The 20,771-nt window shown below is 40.8% G+C and overlaps 1 protein-coding gene and 1 pseudogene across 1 annotated transcript; both read left to right on the top strand.

Moving 5' to 3' along the window:
- The first annotated feature begins 786 nt into the window (after positions 1 to 786).
- On the top strand, positions 787 to 11,498 carry LOC103288393 (HIV Tat-specific factor 1 homolog; annotated as a pseudogene).
- Positions 11,499 to 18,655: 7,157 nt separating this feature from the next.
- ZNF169 (zinc finger protein 169) lies at positions 18,656 to 20,523 on the top strand. The gene is given in 2 exon segments (XM_054720293.1): positions 18,656 to 19,505; positions 19,508 to 20,523. Coding segments are annotated over 2 exon segments (1,866 nt in total).
- The last annotated feature ends 248 nt before the right edge of the window (positions 20,524 to 20,771 follow it).

The following is a 20,771-nucleotide window of genomic DNA, read 5'->3' as shown; positions in this document are numbered from 1 at the left end:
GGAATAAGATCATAGAAAAAAAGGGAGGTACAATGTTTTTAAGAGGCCAATAAAATGTTTATTTCACATAAAACAGTGTAAGCAAAATCATATGTTATGTTAAATAGTAAAAAAAAATATATATCTAATGACCTTGGGTCGGAGCAAGTCAGGTTTGTACCGTAAGCAGAACTCAGGTTTGTATGAATTAAACTGAGCAGAGCACCCCTCAGCTGTACCTCAGCACAGCAGTGAATCCTGGAGGGTTACAGGTGCACCATGTTATCGATCCTCTCAGCATTTTGGAATAGGCAGAACCGCGGGATCCTCAGAGACAGTCCCTATAGCCATTGTCATCTATCATGTTCTATATGTGCCATGGCACTGAGAAAAAAAAGTGCTGGGAGACATAAAGCAAATAATGGGCATCTGGGAAAAACTCTTCTAAAGGTTGGCAGAGAAGGAGAGAAGTGGAATACTATTTAAAGTGTTTGAATATTTAATATGGAGAGATTTTTAGTATGCCTCTGTGCTTACAAAAGAAAGTAAAAATGGAAGGAAGGAAGGAAGGAAGGAAGGAGAGAAAGGAAAGAAAAGAAAAAGAAAGAAAAGGAGAGAGGGAGGGGGAGGAAAGAAGAGATAGAAATAAAAGAGAGGAGCAAATTTTCAGTGGTTTCCTAAATATGACTTGACTGGATTAAACAAGATGTTATCCATTTCTAAACCTTTCATTGACTATTAATTAGAAGCTTATGAAAATAGAGTTTAAGGTGCAGGCCACTGGTACAGAGTTCAATGCTATCCAGGATGGTCAAAGACCTAAAAGCTAGCAGTGACATGTTGAAGAGTCAGAGTCATGTAAGATCTTGGTTAAGTACAAAAAAAACTGCTGAAACCAACCTCAGCTGACATTGTATGGTGATAAAAGATTACTCATTACCTGAAAATGTACTTGCTATTTCTTTCATCACATTAGTTTTATTTGGCTTGATTTTCTGAATCAATTGATATAATTGTGACTTATAGGCTATAATGCATTATAATAGATTAGAGGCCCAGTGCACGAAATTCGTGCACGGGGGTCCCTCAGCCCAACCTGCACCCTCTACAATCTGGTAGCTCTTAGAGGATATCCTACTGATGGCTTAGGCCCACTCCCCATGGTTCTCTGCTCTCCACAGGGCCTGGAGGTTTCCCTGCAGCCATGGAGATGAGGCCCCCATGCCCTGCTGTCGCTCTCTGCCTGCTGCTGCCATGCGCCATGCGAAGGAAGCCCCAATGCCCTGCAGTGTGCTCTGTCTGCCGGGCCTGGGGGCTTCCCAGATATGGACACATTAAGGAAGCCCCCGTGCCCTGTTGTCCAGGCTCTGTCTGCGGGGCCTGGGAGTGCTCCCACCGCCATTGCCCACTAAGGAAGCCCCCAAGCCCTGCTGTCTGGGCTCTGTCTGCCATGTATGGGGACTTCCCTGCCACTGCCCCACTAAGGAAGCCGCCATGCCTGGCTTTGCAGGGCCTGGCGGCTTCCCCGCTGCCGAGATCAGGAAGCCACCATTCCCTGCTCTGCTGGTACTGGGAGTCTTCCCGATCGCCACGGCGACCAACGGGAAGACTCCAGGCCCTGCTCCTCTGCCGGCTCCATGTGCGCAGGGCCTGGCGTCTTCCTGATTGCCGTGGCCACAGGCCCTGCTTCTCCACCAGCTCTGTGTGTGCAGGGCCGGGCATCTTCCCGATCGCCTCAGCGACCAACAGGAGAAGACTCCAGGCCCTGCTCCTCCGCCGGCTCCATGTGCACAGGGCCTGGCGGCTTCCCGCTGCCGCAGCACTAAGGAAGCAACCATGCCCTGCTCTCAGTGCTCTGTTTGCTGGTGGGACAGGCCAGACACTCCAGCAGCGGGGCTGAGGGGACTGGGCGCCGCCATCTTGTGGGTATGAGGGCCACCATTTTGTGGAGTGATGCCTAATTTGCATATTACTCTATTATTAGATAGGATACTTGGGTTTTGGTGTTGTGTTTTTGTTTTTTTCTTCTATTGTGGCTATGTTTTTCTCTAAAGAAGCCATTACTCAGAATTTTTAAAAAACCTATTAACTAACTAGAGGCCTGGTGCATGAAATTCGTGCACTGGGGGGGGGGTTGTCCCTCAGCCCAGCCTGCACTCTCTCCAATCTGGGATCCCTCTCACAATCCAGGACTGCTGGCTCCCAACTGCTTGCCTGCCTGCCTGCCTGATTGCCCCTAACCGCTTCTGCCTGCCAGCCTGATCACCCCCTAACCACTCCCCTGCCAGCCTGATCGATGCCTAACTGCTCCCCTGTCAGCCCGATTGCCCCCAACTGCCCTCCTCTGCCAGCCTGGTTGCCCCTAACTGCCCTCCCCTGCAGGTCTGGTCTCCCCCAACTCCCCTCCCCTGATGGCCTCGTCACCCCTAACTGCCCTTCCCTTCTGGCCTGATTGCCCACAACTGCCCTCCCCTGCTGGCCTGGTCGTCCCTAACTGCCCTCCCCTGCAGGCCTGGTCTCCCCCAACTGCCCTCCCCTACTGGCCTCGTCACCCCTAACTGCCCTTCCCTTCTGGCCTGATCGCCCACAACTGCCCTCCCCTGCGGGCCATCTTGTGGCGGCCATCTTGTGGCGGCCATCTTGTGTGAGGGCGTGACAGTCAATTTGCATATTACCACTTTATTACATAGGATAGCTCTATAAACATCTTCCAAAGGCCTTCTCTGCATAATTATTATAGTGTTTTAAAAAATTAGTATGCACCTACATTTTTAGTCAGAATATATATATACACAATCATATTACTTGAATTAGATTAGGTCAAATTAGCATGTATCATACATTGTTCCAAGCAGAACTGACATAAGTTCCAAAGCTAGGACGAGTCCCCCCTCAGCATGTAGTCAGATTCGGCTTTCTTTATTTCTGTTGATGTTTTTTATCTCATTCTATTGATTCTATTTTTCTGTTTTGCACACTGACAACTTATTTGATTCTGGAAAATGCATCTTTTCTTGTTTATATGTCTCAGTACTACTATCTGTCCCTTGTGCAGAGCTCAGGAATATTCCTCACTCTTTGCTGGATTAGAGGCACGTAAGTCTGTAACTCCAAGGCAGCTCAGCCTGAATCAGGCTACTTTAATACAATAAACATGATGTACTAGTAAATATGTAGGACAATGAAATCAACGTAACAACCATTAAAATTCTAGTATACATAACAGTTGACAAAAAAAAATCAAAGAAAAATGAGGTTAATTTAGAAGAAGTGAACTCACTTGGCATTAGAAGAGGACAGAGTTTGAATGGGGCGTGAAGGTGGAATGATGGAGGAATGATGGCTGGATAGTCACAACTTCATTGAAAAGGGACAACTTAGCTAGAATTGTAGAATATTAGGACTGAAAGAAACTGAGATTATTTGGTGTGTTCCCCCCAGTGCATCAAAGACTATAGAAGGGATGAGAGCCGCTATTGTGCCCTGTTCCTAATATCAATTCAAGAAGCTGAGTTCAAGGGTTATGTAATGTATACAAACCATTTACACAATTGATCCTTTTTCACCTCTGAAACATGAAGTATTGGAGTTCATGCTTTCATTCTATTGATATGATTCTCCCTCCCATGAAGTTCCCTTTTATTCTTTTTGTACTGATACCAAAACTTGTTTCTTCACACACACACACACACACACACACACACACACACACACACACACACAGGCCAAGCAACAAGAACAAGCAACATTTTGCAACCTGGAGAAAAGCATTTATTCAAATCTCTATACTACCCTCAATCCAACACCCAAACGGCATTTAAGCTTTAGAGATATAGTTCCACCTCAATCATATTTGAAGCAATTTGCTTTTTCAAATCACAATATTTACATTTGCATTAAGATTCACAGTGATTTTGTAGGGTTCCCCTGCCCCCCAAACATACTTTACTTCAGAGCTTATTCTGGGATTTTTCCCTAGGTAAAGGACATCTGCCCTAGGGACCTCCAGGAGCTGAATAATATTGAAACATCTAAATAAAAGTTTTTTTTTTTCTTTTTCTCATACTTAGTATGCTTGCCAAAACACAGAGCCCAGTCATGGAGATTATAGGTATGATTTTGGTGAAAGGATAGTACAAATAGTTAAAAACAGGGAAGGCAATGTACCTAATGGTAAGGAATATAGGCCTGCACGCTAACTGATTACTAGTGACGATATCTTTAGCAAGTTACTTTATATCTCCAAGTTTCAGTTTGATCTTCTACAAAATAACAACAGTAATAATAATAACGGGAGCAACAATGATAATAAAATCTCAAAAGGTTTGGGATCAGAATATATATGATGATTTATATGATGCCTTTTCATAATGATTACTTGGCAAATAACTATTATTATTATCTCTCTGTAGAGATAAGGAGTATACATCTGTACTCATGTATATATATTTAGACAGAATGAGTTATAATGAAATAAACTGACATATACATACCAATAAGCTTATTTGGAAGCAAAAATGCAACCATTCATTCACATACCTTTTGAATGTAGGGTAACTACTTCAAACAAAATATAGTTTTAGGTGAAAGAGTTAAGTGTGTTGTGTTAGTACCAATTTTTAAAAATATATTAATGATTAGACTCCATGTGACATGAGTCCTAATAATTTATTGATCATAAAGGTAAAATATTAGTCTTTAAATTAGTGTCATTTTAAATTGTCAAGGTCTGTGTGCTACGAAATCCATAACATTTAAAAATATTTCCTCATTAGTGACACTGTGGTAGTTATTGCTTTCATTCATGATCCTGGTTTATATTAATGAGTGTTACATCTATAAAAATAAAAGGGTAATATGCTAATTAGACCAGATTTCTTCTGGACGTCATTCTGGACGTCCTTTCTGATGAAGCCGGGGCTGGGGGGAAGCCAGCCAGATCCCGGGTGCCTGCGGGCGGCCTGGGGGAAGCCAGCTCAAGTCCCGGGTGCCTGTGGGTAGCCCAGAGGAAGCCAGCCAGGGCTCCAGGTACCTGCTGGCAGCTGGAGGAGGGAAGCCCGGGTCCTGGGTGCTAGAGGAAAGCTGGTGCCAGCAGCCCGGGGGAAGGAAGGCCTATTCTTACATGAATTTTTGTGCATTGGGCCTCTAATAAAGTTTAATATATGTTGTTGCTCATTGTGTTTAGTCCTGCGGAAGTGAGCAACATAATTTGTTGAAATATGATGATCAAAGCTCAGATAACAAAGACTGTGCCTTAAAACACTTGAAGATAAGGCCAGGTTTTATAATAACTTAATTTTTTATATAAAGGCCACATTGAGTTAATACATGTTCATACATACACTCTATATTACCACTTATATTTAGTAGGATAAATGGTAGTAATAGGCACAAAGGGCAATGGTAAGAACATTATATCTTACAGTTATAATACACAGGTTTTTTTTTTGCTCCAGAAAACCTAACCATTACAGCCTTAGGGAGGGGAAAAATGTCTTTTTTAAGACAAATGATTTTCTTCCATAATTTCCCTTGTTGTTCTCTGAATTATTTTAGTTATTTATACTAATAAAAGGGTAATATGCTAATTAGACTGGACATCTTCTGGACATCCTTCTGGACGTCCTTCCAGACAAAGCCACAGTGGCTGCAAGGGCTGAGGGCCCGCAGCCGTGGCAGCTGTGAGAGCCAGTCCAGTACCACAGTACCTTTTGCAGAGGCCGCGGGAGAAGGCACCACAGGAGAAGGCAGAAGGGAGAAGGGAGAAGGAAGAAAGCCGATGCCACTGGAGAAGTGAGAAGGCCAGCACCATGTGAGAAGGCAGAAGGGAGAAGGCCGGTACCGCGGGAGAAGGGAAAAGTGGCAGTTAGGCAGTTAGGACGATCAGGCCATGATGGGAGAGCAGTTAGGGAGATCAGGCTGGCAGGGGAGAGAAGTTAGGGACATCAGGCAGGCAGGCAGGTGAGCGGTTAGGAGCCAGTGGTTCTGGATTGCAAGAGGGATCGCAGATTGAAGAGAGTACAGGCTGGGCTAAGGGACCCCCCCATGCACAAATTTTGTGCACTGGGCTTCTAGTCTATATATATAAAAAGCCAGCGACCAGAACGCTGGAACGACTGGAACAACCAGTCGCTATGTCGCTATGATGCCCACTGTGGTTAGCCAACCGGTCCGATTGGGGGCAGGGCTGGCTGGCCAACCGCCCACGGCCCTACCCCCAGCTGCCCCTGCCTCCAATCAGCCCCACCAACCTCCATCGGGGTGGGCCAGCCAGACCCTACCCATGCTTGAATTCATGCACTGGGCCACTAGTAATGATATAATATGCCTACTAAATCTTGAAGCTGGAAACTTTTGTGAATTTTTCATTAAAAACAGTAATTATAGGTTGGCTGGCATAACTCAGTGGTTGATTCCCGGTCAGGGCACATGCCCAGGTTGTGGGCTCGATCCCCAGTAGGGGTCATGCAGGAGGTAGCCATTCAGATCTCTCTTATCATTGATGTTTCTATCCCTTTCTCCCTCTCTATGAAATTAATAAAAACATATACAAAATAAAAAAATTAAAAAATACCTAAGAAAAATTGAAAGAAACACACACTAATCATATTTTGTAGTGTCTTTAAGGTCAGGAAGCTAGTCTAATACCTCCTTCTCCCAACACTCAAATAAATATCCCTCTATGAAATTGAATATATGTTGAAATGTTTTTATTATTATTGTGTCGGAATGGAATCACTCTTTTTCATTTAAAAATCATGAATCTTCCATAGTTATATTAGGTTCTCATAGTCTTTTCATTTTAAAATAAAAATGTTCAAATATTTATGAAGTATTTTTGCATACTGTGATTGATTTCTCCTTTCTTATTTGTTGACAATACTTCTTAAACTGCTTATATAAAAGTTGACCAAATTATAAAAGTTGGCAACTGTATCCATACAAACACATTTTGGGTTAAGTGGAAATATAATGGCCTTCCTACAGAGTATAAAGAGGCATTCTTGTAGCTACCTGATTTTATAATTCTCACTCATGAAAAATACCAGTTCAAATCAGAGAGAGTAATTCCCCTCCTATATGCACAGCCCCAGCAGTAAGAGGATCCAACTGAAAGACGCTCATTGAAGAGAGTGTATTTTCCCACCCAGGGTTCCTGTTTTGTTTTGGTGGGTGTATGGAGCCTTTTATGCTTATAAAATAAATCACAGCTTAGAGTAGTGGTCAGAGCTGCCGGAGGCTTTCCCATGTATTTTGAAACTGCCTCCTCCACAAATAGAACTTAATTGCTAAAGAATGTTTTTAAAAATTATTTTCCTATAGAGTTTCTACCACATTGATTTTGGGTATTGTATGGAGGTAAAGCTTAAGGCCCCTCTGATGCAGCATATATTTTGGCATTTTGAGCCGATCAGAAAGGGAATATACCTATCAAAAAATAATTTCCTGTGGTTCTCAAATTAAATTCTGAAAACAAGTGAGGATGTCTCTCCATTCTGGGAGATGAAATAAAACAGTCAAAGAGGAGAAGTTTTTACCCAAGATCTGTGCAGGGAGTTTTATGGCCTCCATTAGGCATTCAGTAAACGTTATGAACAGCTTTATGAATCAAACTTCCAGGACAGTGCAAAACAAGTTGGTCTTTCTGAAGGCAGAATCAGCCTTGCATTAAAACCCCACAGCTCAGCTTTTAAATAAACACTATTGATCCTTTGACTTAGAATTGAAGCAGATTTTACAGCCTTATTTTGGGGGTGCATACATCTCACTCCTAACCAGTGCTTCTAGATGTATAGCTGGAACTATCTGTGGATTGCAGATCATGTATATTTATTTAGCTTTTGTTACTTTGCATATAAAGAGCACATTTTAAAATACAAAGCAAAATGTGTTCGGAAAGCCTGATCACAGTACCTTGCATGTTTGTGTCTGTGCTTAGTTTCTTTTCTTTATAACATAATCTTTAAGCTACTTTTGTGTACTACCTGAAAATGAGTAACAGAAAATAGTTATTTCTTTAATTCATGCCTGTGGACATGAATTCATAAGATTATGAATGAACTGTACAAGGTAAATGATTGGCAAGAGCAGGGCTTCTCATCTAATAAAATGTTTCACTGTTTTTCTTTTTGTGGTTTTAGTTTTGTTATTGTTTATTTTCTTAAAAGAAAATAAATAATATTGTTTATATTTTCACTTAGCCTGTAAGGAGTATTTATTCCAGGAAATATACTTGAAAGTCGAGAAATCTCTTTAGACAAAAAAAAGCCATCAGTTCATGATTATATTTTAGCCCATGACTGTCAATCATTAAAATTCATGTTATTACAGTTACTTCTAAACTCACAAAAAGACCTCTTTGTGTGCAATGGCCTGGAAAAGCAATGTAATATATAATTATGGTCCTTCTGAAAATGCTAATTACAGTATGAAGCTAAATATCTTCTCTCCCATGACTGGAATAGCCAGATGATTTCCCCCTATCTCACTTAGGGACACTTACTTTTGGCTTTTAGCAATGGACCCAAGTTGACTGACAAGTTTAATAAACTTTATATAAATTCATACATATGCTGGATGTGACAACCAATCATATATTTTTAGTTTCTCAAAAACTAATTTCCCAAGTAAAATTATAGTAGTATACAATAAGAAGTCAAATGTGAAGCAGAATCCTTAGAAGAGGATAAAAATAACAGCTGAATGGCGACTGCGCAGTCTGAGCTGGCGTCCGTGGTTCTCAAGTTATTTCCCCATGTTGCCTGGGAACTGCAGTCATCTCAGACTTGCCTCATCTCAGCCTCTCAGCTCACCTAGGCTCTGCCTCTTGGCTAAGCCGGCAATGTGAGTGGCAACAACTTGGATGGGAAAGTTGACTTTGATGAACAGTTGTGAATGCAAACATTGTGCAGAGACACCAAGGACAGAGACACCCAGAAAGATCCAGGTAGAGAAGCCAATTCTTTCAGGCAACAGCCAGATGAAACCCCTATGAGTGGGACCTGGAGAAGAAGGCTTGGTTCTCCAAAATCACTGAAAATTTCATTGGTACATACCAGGCCAATTATGGCTTTTCTAATGATGATGGTACGTCCAGCTCTACTGCAAATGTACTAGATGTTAGTACTGGGCCTGAAGAGGAACCTCCTCAAAGAAAAATTCCTGAATTAATTGATCCCAAAAAGAGGAGGGGGGGCCACGGGGAGAGAAAGGCAGAATCAGGATGGATTCAAGTTGAAGACGACAGAAATGCAAGTATATTTGTGTCTGGTTTGTCTCCAGCATTACACCGGATGAATTTATACAGCTTATGTCCAAGTATGGCATTATGAAAGATCCTCAAACAGCAAAATCTAAGGTCAAGCTTTACAAAGATAACCAAGGAAATCTTGAAGGAGATGGGCTTTGCTGTTATTTGAAGAAGGAATCTGTGGATCTCACATTAAAACTTTTGGATGAAGATGAAATCAGAGGCTATGAATTACATGTCGAGGTGGCAAAGTTTCTTATGAAGCGGGAATATGATGGCTCTAAGAAGTGCTAGGACTGCAAGAAAAATCCATCTCTGCAACAAAGCAGTTGGATTGGAGGCCTGAGAGAATGGATGGGCCATCCTGAATGTGCCATGAGTGAATTGTCATCATCAAAAATATGTTTCATTCTGTGTATTTTGAGGATGATCTGTCGGTGCTGAATGAGAAGATCAGAGAAAGTCTTTGAGTGTTCAAAGTTTAGACAAATTAGGAAACTCTGTTTGATAAAAACCCAGATGGTGTGACCTCTGTGTCTTTCAGGGATCCAGAGAGAGTTGATTATTGTATTCAAACCCTCGATGGATGGTGGTTTGGTTGTCAAATCACTGCTCAGTGGGATGGAACTACCGATTATCAGGTGGAGATCACAAGAGAAAGGGAGGAAAGGCTGAAAAGATGGGAGGCTTTCCTCAATACTCCTAAGCCAATATAGGTCTCTGGCATTCAAATTCCATCTGTGCTTCAGAAAGGGCAGGGCCTTCCAGAGTAAGGCGTTTTTCAGAGCATCCTAACACATCTGAAATGAATGCTCAAGAAGCTGCAACTCAAATGGAATCTGAAGAACCTGAGGATGAAAAGAAGTTTGCAAAAACAGAAGATGGAGGAGAATTTTGAGTGGCCTCGTAAAGTGGCTGAAGAAGGCTGTCTTGAAAGAAGGTCTGCAGAAGGCTGCCCCAAACGAGGGTGTGGAGACTACCTTGAAAGAGAGTCTGGAGAAGGCAGTCCCAAAAAAAGAGTTGGTAGAGGATAGTCCTACAAAAGAGTCTAAAGTGAATAGCCCCAGAGGAGCATCCAAATGAAATGACTCAAAAATGATTTTGAAGAGAATGGCTTTGCAAAGGAGTCTGCAGAAGAGAACAGCCCCCAACAAGGAGTCTGAAGAAGATGAGTCAGAAAGAGAATCTGAAGAAGACTGTTTCTGAAAGGCTGCTGGAAGGTGGCTCTGAAAAAGAATTTGAGGAAAAAAGAGTTTACTGTGAATGGCTCTGACAAGGAGTTTAATGAAAAAAATTCTTGAAAAAGAGAAGAAAATGACTCTGAAAAATCAGAATTTGAAGATGATAGCTCTGAAAAAGTGTTTGATGAGAAAGGCTCTGAGAGAGTTTGACGAAGAATCAGATGAAAAGGAGGAGAAGAAACATATAAAAAAGTTTTTGATGATGAGTCTGATGAAAAAGAAGACAAAGAAGCCCTCCTGGTGTGGTTCAGTGGTTGAGCCTCAGCCCAGGAATCAAGATGTCACTGGTTGTGGGCTCAATCCCCAGTGGGGGCCTTGTAAGAGGCAGATGATCAATGATTTTCTTCTCTCATTGATGTTTCTATCTATTCCTCTCCCTCCCCCTCTCTCCAAAAATCAATAAAAACATTTTTTTTTAAAAAAAAGAGGACAAAGAAGATACAGATGAAAAGGGGCTTAAAGATGCTGGTGAAAAAGAGGAAGAAGATGATGCAGATAAAAAGATGTTTGAATATTGAGATGAAAAGAAAGATAAATAGATGCAAAGGAGGATGAAGAAGGTATAGGTGAAGGTATGGGAGGGTGGGGGTTAGAAGGTGAGATCAACCAAAGGACTTGTATGCATGCATATAAGCCTAACCAATGGACATAGACAACAGGGGATGAGGGCATGAGTTGGGGGGATGAGGGGGGTAAGGCGGGGGATAAGGACACATATGTAATACCTTAATCAATAAAGAAATTTTAAAAATAACAAAAAACAAAAAAATGCTTAAGATGGTGAATTTTATGTTATATGTAGTTTACCACAATTAAAAACAAAAATTAAAATGTGAAAAAAAAAAGAAGGTATAGGTGAAAACATATTCGAAGATGACGATTCCGAGAAGTTGTTTGATGATTCTGATGAGAAAGGGACTGTGAGTGGTTTGGGGAATATACAGAAAGAAGGGGCCCTGTCCACAGGCAACAGCTTTATCCTCAGTAGTGATGATGATGATGATGTTGATGATGATGATGATGTTTAATCCCTTAAACTTGCTTTTGAGGGAAATTCCTCCATCTACATTTTGCCTATACTCGAGGGTAATTACTAGTAGAGTTAATGAACACTGCATAGTAATGGGATGCCATCAGATTAATGTTTTGATTTTTTTCATTGTTACCTTTACTTAATGATTTTAAATATATGTTAATTGGCTAGTCAGTTAAAGCTTCATAGTACAATGCAAGTAAATTGGATACTTGTCCTTTGTCAGATTTGTTAAATGCATGAGAAATATTTTTAAATATATTTTGATTGAAGTTTGTGATAGTCAAAAATAAAAATAAGTTGCTAATATGCAGAAACTGAAAACTGAGTTAAGTTGCATTTTAAATTCTTGCTATTGCTTTATTCCTACTAAGTTTAGGTTTCTAAGGATTTGAAAAAATCCTATGGAAGCCTCCTTGCTTATACTAACACTTAGGTCCCTATTTCTCCTCTCTAAATCAGAACATGTAATTAAACTTTGAGGGTAAATAGCACTTTGGAGTTTTCCCCTGCCTAGACCTTGCAAGTTACTTTTATTTGTTTTCCTTCTTATCTTCTTTCCATGAAAATTGACTATTAAATGTCTAGGAGTAAATTTCATAAGGCCCATCCACAGCTTTCATTACTGAATATATAGGAAAGGCGATCAAAATTCTACTCTGTGTGTTTGGCCCCTTTAGAAGTTGATTGGAATGTGGGACCTCTCACCAGAAAAGTGCATGAACTACACAACTTTTTGTATACAGTTTTGGGAGGTTCATTGTTCCCCTGGAGTTTAAGAATGTCTGTCGGTCATTGTTCATACTTCACTTTGATGTTCTTTTGTTTTTGTTCTAGTCTGTTACCTAGTACTATGCTAAATTGCTTATGCTTTCCAAATTAAATATTGATGAATCAACTTCTGATGTAGCATTAAGAGGTTATTCTCATAGATTAGAAGCACTGAGATAAACTGCATTGATGCTTTTTCATTAAAAAAATAATAATAACAGCCAAGTAATGATGGGAAGGACATATTTGTAATCTAAGCTAAAATAACTACTGCATTTGGTCATCAAACTCACTTCCAAAGCAAAAGGGAACCAATAAAAGGAAGCAGAGAGATTCATCAGCAGAAGTCACTTTTTATCAACATTACACTGCCCAGGGAAATCTATTCCCACGCTGTTTTTTGTACTAGAACTGATACGTACACGTGTAGGATTTATAATTTCTATAGGATTTGATAAGGTACAATTATGCAAACATTATTTATTTATTAAAAGAGCCATTGATTCCAGGTAAATGAGCACATTAGGACTTAGCAGGATGGTATCAATCAAGTAATACTTGTTTTGTTAATGTAAGAAAATAACATTCCTTATGGCCATTTTAGGAATTATAATTTTTAAATTAATGCTTTGGTTTTTCTTATACCCACACCATAATTTCTGGTCATTTGAAATTTGTAAAATTTTCAAGAAAATTTTGAAACCATATTAAATCTTGTGTTTTATTATTTTAGCTGCTATGTGATACAAATAAGGCAGATTCAACACCAGATGAATGAATGAGTTAATCAGTCGTATTTATTCATCAACTACTTTGTGCAGAGCACATATCAATACTTGAGAGCAGAGTCAGTAAGAGCATCTAAATCAGGGTTGACATATACTTTCTGTAATGATTCAAAGAATAAGTATTTTCAACTCTGTGGTCTACTTAACTCACACTTAATTACAAAAGTAGCCAATATGTAAACAAAAGGGTGTGGCTGTTTTCAAATAAAATTTTATTTATAAAAACTGACAGTGGTTGGATTTGGCCTATTTGTCATAGTTTACCAACCCCTGATCTAAATAAACAGAATAGAAACATACTCAAACATACTCATCTTTGCAATGTTACAAACAAACAGTGGCTTTTGTTTGTTTGTTTTGTTTTATTTTTTTCTGCCTAGGACTTATTTTCAAAGGGTTTTAACCAGCTTGTGCTCCACTGGAGTATCCTATAATTTCATAATGATTGAGAGGACTGTTAAGAGAAATGCAGTTGAAAAGTTCTTCAAGAACTCTTCCTCCAATCCCAGCCCATGGCAACATTTTCTTTCTGGATATGATTAATGAAATACAATCTTTAATGAGATCTATTTTTTATATTCTGCTATAAACTTCAGAAAGAATAAAAAGTTTCCTGATGTTTTCCCATACAACCACTTTGTTTCTCATAATTAGCTAATCTAATATTCTAATTAAGCCCCATGAGCTTAGCATTATGCCATTTTTTTCATAGAAAGTCTTATGACATTTAAAGGGTTTTTAGTATCATTAGGGCATCAATACATAGAAATAAAAATATTACAAGAGAATATAGTGAAGAAAATAAAGATATAAATTATAACAAGGAAGTTGATAATTCCATGTGGGAAATCCAGTTCACTGAGCAAATAAGTTTGTGGATCAAACAAGCAACATCATATATGATCAATAAATACATTCTGACATGATGCACTGATTTGTAGAAAAGCCAAGAACTAAAAACTGCTAAGAAATGTTCTTATTTTGGTGGGTTATTTCTTCATGAGTTGTTTTCAGTCACTATCATTCTTTCAAGAAATGGTGAGTGTTAAAAGGAAGACAAGGTTGTCTTACAGAGATTTGTTCCTTTTCTCATAAATGTGAGCTTGTTTTACTTCTAATTTTATTACTAGTTCATGTCTCACATTCTCTGCCAACTGCTGAACTGGGAAACAGTGGGTGAAAATCTGGCAAACTCTGACATTTATTCAACAGAGTACAGTTTCTGCTTTACAGAAGCAAAAAAAAGAGTGGGGGAGTATTTAAGTTTGGTTATGGAAAAGTGAATAGTTACATTTTTTATAAACTTGGGGGTGTTTTTTTACTGGAAAATTCATACCTACTGGCCTTATAACTCTTCTTCTACTCAAGTTTTCCTGGAACCCACTCCACCAAAGTTGCATTGTATATCATTTTTCCCTTCACTATATTTTCTCTGGTGGTCTATGCTTTCCCATGATATGAACTCCATCTCTATGAAGATGAATCCAAATTCTCTCCATTTTTAGCTTTCAACTTTTCCCTGAATTCCAAAATACAATTTTCAGCAGTTTATCTATATAATCACTTCAAACTTTCTCAAAAGATGTAAAGTTGCTTTTCCTGTATTGATCCTTTAAGCTGGACCTACATACTCTGGCTGCTGGGACTCAATTACAGTATTTTCCCTAGAAACTCCCCTTTTTTACTCTTGGCTCACATGGACTTGCTCTCTCTCCTAGGACCTAGATTCCTGACTTTATACTCTAGATCTGACACCTTCATCTGGTACTTTGGCACTCTGCTTTGCAGTTGTGTACCCTGACTTAATGCATAATTATCGGTTGTGTGCACTTCCTCAGTTTTTTACTATACCACTGTCTCAATGACAGTCTCCTCTTCCCATTCCAATCCCAAGTACAAGCCTGGAGGTAGAAAATTCTGACAATGGTAGCCCCCATGTGTGCAATTCTCCTAAGTTCCCCACCTTAGAATTCTCTTCAGAAAGTTTCTATTCAGAAACATTTGGGTCTCCTCCCTCCCTCTCATTCCATACCCAAGTGGTGTTTCAGTGCTCTCAATTTGGTCTTCATAGTATATTTAACTGCTGGAGGCAAAGACCAACAAGTAGTTAACATATAAATGCAAGAAGTCCATCAGAAGGCTGATGGACTTTGATATTCAGCAAGGGCTGAGAATCAGCATACTATTACCTGCTGCTGGCTGAATGGCTGAAGGCAATCCCCTAACCCAGTGGTCGGCAAACTCATTAGTCAACAGAGCCAAATATCAACAGTACAAAGACTGAAATTTCTTTTGAGAGCCAAATTTTTTAAACTTAAACTATATAGGTAGGTACATTGTTATTAACTTAATTAGGGTACGTGGTATTTTGTGGAAGAGCCACACTCAAGGAGCCAAAGAGCCGCATGTGGCTCATGAGCCGAGGTTTGCTGACCACTGCCCTAACCTGATAATCCTTTTATTGTTTACCAAACCTTACCATTGAAATGTCTGTTTCCTTTGCTAAAGGAAAATGTGTATTCTAGTAAATAAAAAGATATGGGTCAGGAGATTCGAAGAGCCACTCCACTAGAGTGGCTTCCCCCGTGCCTTCTAAATTTATATTTCTTATCTAGTGTATCCCTTTTATGCTCCTTCTCCAGATCCTGAGTCCTCGCTGCAAAAGGTTGCAGCATTTAACATTGCTTTCCTCCTTTAAATTCTCATTGCTATCACATAAGGTTCTCACTCCAATAAGTGAAATTGCATCCTACCTAGTTCCCCTACTTCCAAGTCTCCACCACTGAAATATAAGATGCATTGCTATAAAACAATATCAGTCTAAAACTTCTTTAGCTTGTCTTAATTGTATTCTATAAAAGACCATGTGGAAAATCAAAACAAAGGAAGAATACTTCCTTCCATCAGTCTTCGATGACTTTACATTGGCCAGAGAACAAGACTTAGATACCACTCTGTTTTTATAATTATAATCTCTTCTACGTCAATGACTTCAATATACAATCTAATATGCACTCTTCTGTTTCTAAACAATTGCCCCTATGTTTCATCTTCCCACAAGCCTGTACCTCCCATCTCTCCCTATTGAAACCTTCCCATCCTTCAAGACACAATGCAGATGTCCCTTTATTAGAAAGGCTTTCTGATTTTTCAGTTGCTATTAAATTGTCACCTGAACTGCTTCTCCCATGCCCTTCAAACTTTGTGCATACCTCTACCCAGCACGAATCACACTCCAACTGAAAGAAAACTTATTTGTCTCCATCACTAGGTTATTGCTTTCTTTTATAATAACTCTGATGTTTTTTCCATGGCCTTTAAGAAAGTGCTGAGCACATCCTGGATGCTCAATAGATGTAAGTTAAATATATTAGAATTTCAGAACAAATAGCAGTAGAAAATGCTATCCCTATTTAAATCTAAAAGCCCACCCTCTATAATCTCCTCTACAACCTTCTGTTTCCACAATTGCATTGAACTAGAGAAAAAAGGCACAAACATGTTTGTGATTTTTGCTTTTGAGACATATCCTAAAATGGTGTCTTGAAAGCTATCGGCCTATCAAAATGAGCAGGTATTACTAACATAGAGACAAAGAAAATGGCATCAATCTTCAAAGGTACCAATAGTGGACATTTTAGAGAACAGATATTAACTTAGTCTAATTATCCTATATAATAAAAGCCTAATATGCTAAGTGTCTGGTCGTCTGGTTGTCAGTTCAACTAATCAAAGCGTAATATGCTAATGATATGCTAAGGCCGCTCAACCTCTCGCTATGACGTGCACCAACCACCAGGGGGCAGATGCTCTGACTGGTAGATTAGCTTACTGTTGGGGTGCTGCCGATCGGGACTGAACGAGATGGGCTGGACATGCCCTGGAGCCCTCCTGCGGTCCCTCCCTGGCTGGCCAACCTCCCGCGTCCCTCCCTAGCCCTGATCATGCATTGGTGGGGTCCCTCGGCCTGGCCTGCACCCTCTTGTAATCCAGGACCCCTAGGGGGATGTCGGAGAGCCGATTTCGGCCTGATCCAGGCCTCTAGTTTATTTCATAAGGAAGGAGCTTATTCATAGCCATTATGTTTAGGATGACACTAGCTCACCATGGCATTCATTCCAAAGAGACTTGAAGAGTGTTTGTGGACTGTAAATAAATCAAGCCCCACATGTGTTACCATAACTTTAGTTTAAACCTGACAAAAATTGTTCTTTTATGTATTGGTTTTGTGCAGAAACTTTAATGGGTCAGGAAAACTTTTGAAAATAATTCTTTGATTATAATTGCTTTGATTTAGAAATTAAGAAAACCCACATTTATTTTTGTTTAGTAGATGGAAATACATATAACTTTTAGAATTCAGAATGTTTATTCAGCAAGAAGAGTTTAAATGACCATGAATAATTTCTAGAACTAAAAAAAATTCTGAAGAGATTATTATTTCTTAAAAGTTTTCATTCTGAAAGTATGGTGATATTTGTCACTCATCCACTATTCACATTGCATTTATTAGGCAACTTCTATGTCAAATGAGTTTTAAAATGCAGCTACAGATTACTCAGACTTCATCAACCTTTAAATAAATGCCAAAAGCACATAATATGCTTGAGACATTTTTTCTATGTGTTCAACAAAGACATTACTGAACTGAAGCTTTTGTATTCCTCAGATTCTCACAGTAGAATAAAGTATATTAACTCAGAGAATAATGGAAAGGATATTCACAACTGAATCCTATAGAGTTTTTTCAAACAAAAGATGAAATATAAAAGTCAAAGTTGCTCATATTATCAGAGTTTTTTGACACCTCCTTCACTCAAGCCTTTCTGAATAAACCAGGGTAGCCTGTTTCCACTAATCAATCTGCTGTGATCTCTTTCTTGTCTCATCTCAACTAAACTTATGAATTGTCTCAGTTTTGTACAGTGTTAGTTTTGTAACCATTTGTACCATGAAATCCAGCAAAGACTCAATTAGTGCTTATGAGGTGAGAACCCCTTGTGCCCACTGTTGTCTGTGTGTAAGAAATAAAAAATAAATGAAAAGCTGTGTATGTAGCTGGGAAAATGGAGGCTCAAATTTCATGACAATCTAGACTAAGTCTGAGTAAGAGATTGTGAAAACCTCTTGTATGATAGTCTATATTCTCTTTGGGTTTAATTCCACCAAGAACTAAATAACAAAAACTGCAACTCTTAAGCACTATGTATGAATCACTCTTCCTGGAAATAGAATAGTAAGTCAAAATCCCATTCACAAGAAACTTAATTATAGTGAAGGAGATAAATTCGAATAGAAATGACTGTAAATTGTGGCAGAATGGTAAATGCTCTAAATAAGAGTGGTATAAAAATGCAATAGGAAGGAAGGATGGCATCCATGTGTGTTTTTAGAGGGTTAAGATTAGAGGTTTCACTCAGGAGTTGGTGTTTAAACTGAATTCTAAATACTTGCTATGATTTCAAGAAGTGAAGGAAGTTGGACTGTTCTCCGGGCGTGTGGTGGGCGAGGAAGAAGATGAAGAAACTGTCACTATTAACTCTGCCTGTGCAACTTGACTCTTCTCTAGGAAGAGCACTCAGCGACCAGGAATATGGCTCCAGGGCTCCTGACAACCAGGGATAAGACAGTAATAGCTTTCAGAGATGTAGCTGTGGCCTTCACAGAGAGAGAGTGGAAGCTGTTAAGTCCTGCCCAGAGGATCCTGTATCAGGATGTAACGCTGGAGACCTACAGCCATTTGGTGTCGCTAGGAATTGCCTTTTCCAAACCAAAATTCATCACACAACTGGAGCAAGGGGACGAGCCCTGGCGAGAAGAGAGCGAATGCCTTCGGGAACTCTGTCCAGAACCAAGGACAGAATTCCAGCCTAATCTCTCCTGCCTGGCGGCCTTTTCTAGTCCGCAGTTCCTCAGACAACAAGTGCTGTGTGGCCGCTCCCCTGAGATTTCCCCAGGCTCTTCTGTAGGAAGTCACTTCCCACTGGACGCTCCAAGCTGCTTGAGAGAAAAAGCAGAAGATGGAGAGAGCGAAGGCTCTGGCACCGTGGTCAGGAGGCTGCAGCTAAATGGGACTTCTAACATATTCTTTGGCCCATTTCAAGGTCAGCCAGTACACAGGGTGGAAGGCAACAGAGGTGAAGGAACAGACCAGGAGATGAATCCTGAGGGGTCAGACATGTTGACAGGGGCAGACTGCTCAGCATCTGGAGCAGTCATGTATGAAAAATATACACAAGGACGCAGCACAAACGCAAGCCTGGTTCGCCTCCAGAAGCATCATGCATGCCCTGAATGTGGCCGAGGTTTCTGCCAGAGGTCAGACCTCCTCAAGCACCAGAGGATGCACACAGGGGAGAAGCCTCACAGTTGTGGGGAGTGTGGACGAGGCTTTGGCTGGAAGTCCTCCCTCACCACACACCAGAGGAAACACTCGGGGGAGAAACGTACCCGTGCAGGGAATGTGGGCGACACTTCAGGTATACGTCCTCGCTCACTAACCACAAGAGGATACACTCCGGAGAGAGACCCTTTTTCTGTCAGGAGAGTGGGAGAGGCTTTCGTCAGAAGATCGCCCTTGTCCTGCACCAGAGGACACACTTGGAGGAGAAGCCCTTCCTATGTCCTGAGTGTGGGAGAGGCTTTTGCCAGAAGGCATGGCTCCTGCAACACCAGAGCTCACATTCTGGTGAGAGGCCCTTCTTGTGCCTGGAGTGCGGGCGTGGTTTCAGGCAGCAGTCCCTGCTCCTCATTCACCAGGTCACACACTCCGGGGAGAAGCCTTATGTCTGTGCTGACTGTGGCCACGGCTTTCACCAGAATGCCACCCTCATCAGACACCAGAGGACGCACACAGGGGAAAAGCCTTACCTGTGCTCTGAGTTCGGGCGTGGCTTTCAGCAGAAGGTCGCCCTCATAGGACACCAGAGGCCTCACACTGGAGGGAAGCCCTATGTGTGCCCTGAGTGTGGGCGGGGCTTTGGTCAGAAGGTTACCCTCATCAGACACCAGAGGACACACACAGGGGACAAGCCTTACTTGTGCTCCCAGTGTGGCCGCACGTTTGGCTTCAAGTCACTTCTCACCAGACACCAGAGGACACACTTAGGGGAGGGTTCTGATGGGTATGGAGTGTGTGAGCAAAGACCTAGCCAGAAATCTGACCTCACCTCTGACCAAAGCACACACTCAGGAGAGAAGCCATGCGTGCGTGGGGAGTGTGGGCGGGGCTTTAGCCAGAAGTCTCACCTCCACAGACAGAGGACCACGTCGGCCATCACTCCCTCCCAAAAGAGCTGTTCTCCTGACCTTTCTTTTCCTTTTGCCCTCCGTGCGCGGACGGTAGAAGTCACTAGGAAATGTCCCCCTGTTCTCCATTGCAGTGGAGAAAAAGTACTGCATTCTTTCAGTGATAAGAGAGTTGGTTTATGTTTTCCTTCCTGCACTAGGAATGTGTGCTAATTTGCCAGGACTGCCATAATAAAATACCAGACTTGGTGTCTTGAAGAACAGAAACTTAATTTCTATCCTTTAGTATTTGAGATTAGAAGTCCAAGATCAACATGTACGCAGTTTGGTTCTACTGAAGCCTCTCTCCTCTGCTTGCAGATGTGACTGCTTTCTTGCATGTGGCCTTTTTTCCATGTGTGTGCTTTCCTGGGGTCTCTCTCTCTTATAGAGATCCAGCAATATTGGGTTAGGGACCTCTT

Source organism: Eptesicus fuscus, chromosome 8 (genome assembly GCF_027574615.1).
Source record: "Eptesicus fuscus isolate TK198812 chromosome 8, DD_ASM_mEF_20220401, whole genome shotgun sequence".
Classification (NCBI taxonomy): domain Eukaryota; kingdom Metazoa; phylum Chordata; class Mammalia; order Chiroptera; family Vespertilionidae; genus Eptesicus; species Eptesicus fuscus.
The sequence above is the reverse complement of the archived record's forward strand: the minus strand, read 5'-3'. Positions and strand labels throughout refer to the sequence as shown.